The sequence below is a fragment of the Pteropus alecto genome, unplaced genomic scaffold (assembly GCF_000325575.1).
Source record: "Pteropus alecto unplaced genomic scaffold, ASM32557v1 scaffold3573, whole genome shotgun sequence".
Taxonomy (NCBI): Eukaryota; Metazoa; Chordata; class Mammalia; order Chiroptera; family Pteropodidae; genus Pteropus; species Pteropus alecto.
In genome coordinates, this window is record NW_006433797.1 from 6,668 (window position 1) to 10,554 (window position 3,887).

At 48.3% G+C, this 3,887-nt stretch overlaps 1 gene segment (V, D, J or C); it reads left to right on the top strand.

Moving 5' to 3' along the window:
• Nucleotides 1-1,593: 1,593 nt before the first annotated feature.
• Nucleotides 1,594-2,132, top strand: LOC102898572 (the record flags this gene model as incomplete). The annotated part of the segment is given in 2 exon segments: nucleotides 1,594-1,688; nucleotides 1,801-2,132. Coding segments are annotated over 2 exon segments (378 nt in total), but the record flags the coding sequence as incomplete, so codon positions are not given.
• Nucleotides 2,133-3,887: the final 1,755 nt, after the last annotated feature.

A 3,887-nucleotide genomic window follows, 5' to 3' on the forward strand; every position in this document is an offset into this window, starting at 1 on the left:
TTTAATCGATATAATCTCATTGAATTAAATTTAGGAAATATGGATATTACAGTTTCTTTAGAAACTTTACTTCTCATTCAGTGAAATGTTAACAAGCCTGCTCCGAAATGTGTCCTCACTGCCTAACGTACATCCTACTCCCAGAAAAGTGTTTTTGAGACACCTGCTACTTAAATGAAAGATCCAGGACTCTGGAAATTTTTACAGACAATCAGATTCCCAGGCCCAGAAGTGGAAGGTGTGACAGCACACCTGTGATCAGGATGCCCCTCGTGGGGTTTCACTGGGCAGGACCAGTCCCATGATACAACTCTCATGACTAAATAATATGAATAAATAAACAAATAAGTGTTTTAGTGAGAACTTTATAGGCTGCTATACACCTGAGAACAGGAGGTGTTTCTTTAGCACTGCTTTTCCAGCCATATCCCTTACCACAATTTCCATCAACGTTCTCTTTGCAGTAAGCACAGATTTTTTTTTAAAATACACTTCTGATTGTACTTTCATCTTCAGAATGACATTGTCAGTTATTTTTCCAATCTATTTTATAGAGGTGGATTTTATGGAAAACGACATACATCCTATTTAAGTGGGTAGGTAGTGATTAGTATATGAACTCTTTTAATCAATTTCTATCAGAGCAAATTGAAAATTTATGTCATTTCATCCTAGAACATTCTGCACATGTTTCCTTATTAGACTTAGGTAAATTTCAGAAACAATGTCATTTAGCCACAGCCCCTGCAGACGTGTCACTGGGAGCCTAGGGACAGACCCCTAGGTGGGAATCTCCGCTCCCAGGACCTGGAGAACTTGTTGAGCGGGAGGAAATACAGACGACAAAGACTTACACAGCATCGCCCACGGGGGACGCACGGGAGGGCGACCTCCCCACCCCCTCCCAGCCCCAGAGAGAAGAGTTCCTGCCCCTCATGGCGGTGGGCGATTCGCTGGTCAGAGAGCTCTGTGCCCCTGGGAGAGGGACACACAATGACTGAATCTGAATCTTGCACTGAAGGGGACATGCCTCCGTGGGGATGGTCACTGCTGTAGAGTTGATCCTGATCCGAGAGGACTTTGTATGAGACACGACTCCAGTTCTGACCACTTAACAGCCAAGGTAGCCGGGGACAGTCACCCTGAGGAGTCCCAGTGAAGCCTAAAGTTGCTCTGAAGTGATGCGGAGGCCACATAAGGGGATGCAGGTCCTGGCCCTATGCAAGGGCAGTGAACAGATTAGCGGGGAGGCAGGAGTTATTTCCGATGAACTCTGGTCAAGTCACACCATGGTGTGTCTGTACTTGAACAGCAGGGGGCACATGGGGCCTGTTTCTGAAGGTCTGGGAGTTAATAGAGCTGGGACCAGCCACCTGGCACTGCCCGGTGCCCTCTGCTCAGGCCTCACAGCTGTGACCTCAACAACCACCAGGGCCTACAGTCCTGCCCCTGCCCACCCCCTAACTCCCTCAGGCAGAGGGGCCTGACCCAGGGCCCAGTGAGGGATCACAAAGCTGGGGGTCTCATTTGCATGAGTGGACCCTCCCTCTGTCAGAGCTTGAAGAAGGGAGGGAGAGACTTGGGGGAAGCTCTGCTTCAGCTGTGGGGACACAGAGGACAGGACGCGGTGATCATCTCCACCATGGCCTGGTCCCCTCTCCTCCTCACCCTCCTCGCTTACTGCACAGGTGACTGGATAAGGGGACAGGAGAGGGGATCCTGGGAGGCCAAACAGGAGCCTGCTCCCTCCTCTTGTCTCGAGACCCAGCATTACCATCTCCGTGTCTCTCCCTCTTCCAGGCTCCTGGGCCCAGTCTGTGCTGACCCAGCCGTCCTCCGTGTCTGGGGCCCCGGGACAGAGTGTCACCATCTCCTGCACTGGAAGCAGCTCCAACATCGGGGGTAGATATGTGAGCTGGTACCAACAGCTCCCGGGAACGGCCCCCAAAACTCTCATCTATGATAATAACCAACGACCCTCAGGGGTCCCCAACCGATTCTCTGGCTCCAAGTCTGGCACCTCAGCCGCCCTGACCATCAGTGGGCTCCAGGCTGCAGATGAAGCCGATTATTACTGCTCAGCATGGGACAATAGTCTCAATACTCGCACAGTGCTCCAGGCCTGTGGGGAAGTGAGACAAGAACCTGCTGTTTCCTGTGCAGTGGGGCTTCCCTGAGCCGACCCCACTGCTCTGACCAGACAGCCGCCTTCTTTGTGAGTTTGACTTAAAGTGAGGTCTGAGACCCACCCCAGGGAACTTTGTCTAGAGAATGTGTCCACATCCTTTGAATTCTATCCCAAGTCATTCCTTGTTGGCAACAGATTGAGTAATTTTCTCAAGTTGAGCAATTTCTGGATACCAAGGGTTAGTTACTGTAGGAACAGATTCTGCGACAGGTTAGGGCACAACTAGGTGCACAGAATCCAGCCACATCTGAATCAGGACACATCACTCACGTCCGGTATGGGACCCGGTAGCAAGTGCTGCCAGGAACAGGCCCCTAATCCCGCATTTATCATTATAGGAGTCAACCTTCAGCGTCCTGTCCGATTACCTGGCCCAGATCTGTCACCTTGGGCTCTTTAAGCATCACTGGGCTGAGGCCTTAGGACGATGCTGATACTCAGTGCACCTCTGTGACAGCAGCCTCGGTGTTCACACAGAGCTCCAGGCCTGTGGAGAACTGAGACCAGAACCGCTTTATCATCTGCCAGGAGTGGGAACGCCCAGGAGCGCCTGCTCAGGCTGCGCCTGTGGCTTCTGCTCCTTGGGATTCTGCTGCCGCATCCATGGGCCCAGGTTCGACCAGGGTCAGCGCCTGGGAGTGAAGGCTCCTCATCTCCCTTGTGTCCTCAAAGTCACTCACTGCAGCAAAGGGTCTCAAAGGAGACAAAGGCCAGCTCCCCATCAGCTGGTGATACCAAGTCTCTGCGTTGATGCTCAGGGGCTGAGGTGGGGTTCTAGCCATGGCCATCTCAGAGCTGAACTGTGACTGTGGAATCCTGCATCTTCATCATTCATCATTTACTTATTTCAAGAAGTTTCCAGAGCTAAGTCGCCCTCTCATGAGTCCTCAGTGTGTGAATGCCTGTTCTCTGCTCACGGGGAGGTGTCTTCTGTCCCTGCTGCACTGGCCCCAGAATGTCTCAGGCTGCAGCATCCATTTGGGGCTTTGGGAATGAGTGCATGTCCATGCCCATCGATGCAAATATTTAACTGTCCATTTCTTCTTGTTCAATTGCGTTGTTTGACACTCCTGGATAGATGGTGAATAATAATGAGTTAATGTCACACTGACCTACTCCTGGTCTCCATGGAAATGTCCTCCTCCCTGCCCCATTAGCTCATGTGCTGGCTGTAGGACTAAGTCATGTGCACCTGAGAGACATAAATGTGCCTCTCTGTTTCTGTATGTTTGTTTTTATTAGGAATTTCTTTTAAATTTGGTCAAAGACTCCCTCAGGATCTATCAAAATCATATAATTCAACTTGATATGATGATCTATTGATCTATTGATATGATGTGTTACATTAAGGTTGCTAAATATGGAGCCCAACATGTATGCCTGGAATAAATCACAGCGGTAATGCTGCATCCACTTAGTAATCTGATACTGACATGTCTGTTAATATTTTATTTAGAACATTTGCATCAATATTTTTTACTACTGGTTTATAATTTCTTTTTAATATGTTTTATTATGATATATAGGTATTTTTGTTATATCTACATTCAAGAAGATTTGGGAAATTTTTCATTTTTCTCAATATTAAAATTTCTATATACGTGCACAAATAAAATGAAAATATTTGAAGGCTCTAAAGATTTATGTCTCTGTGAAATTAACGGTATCTTATTTTTTTTGGCATGTGGAATAGTTTTAT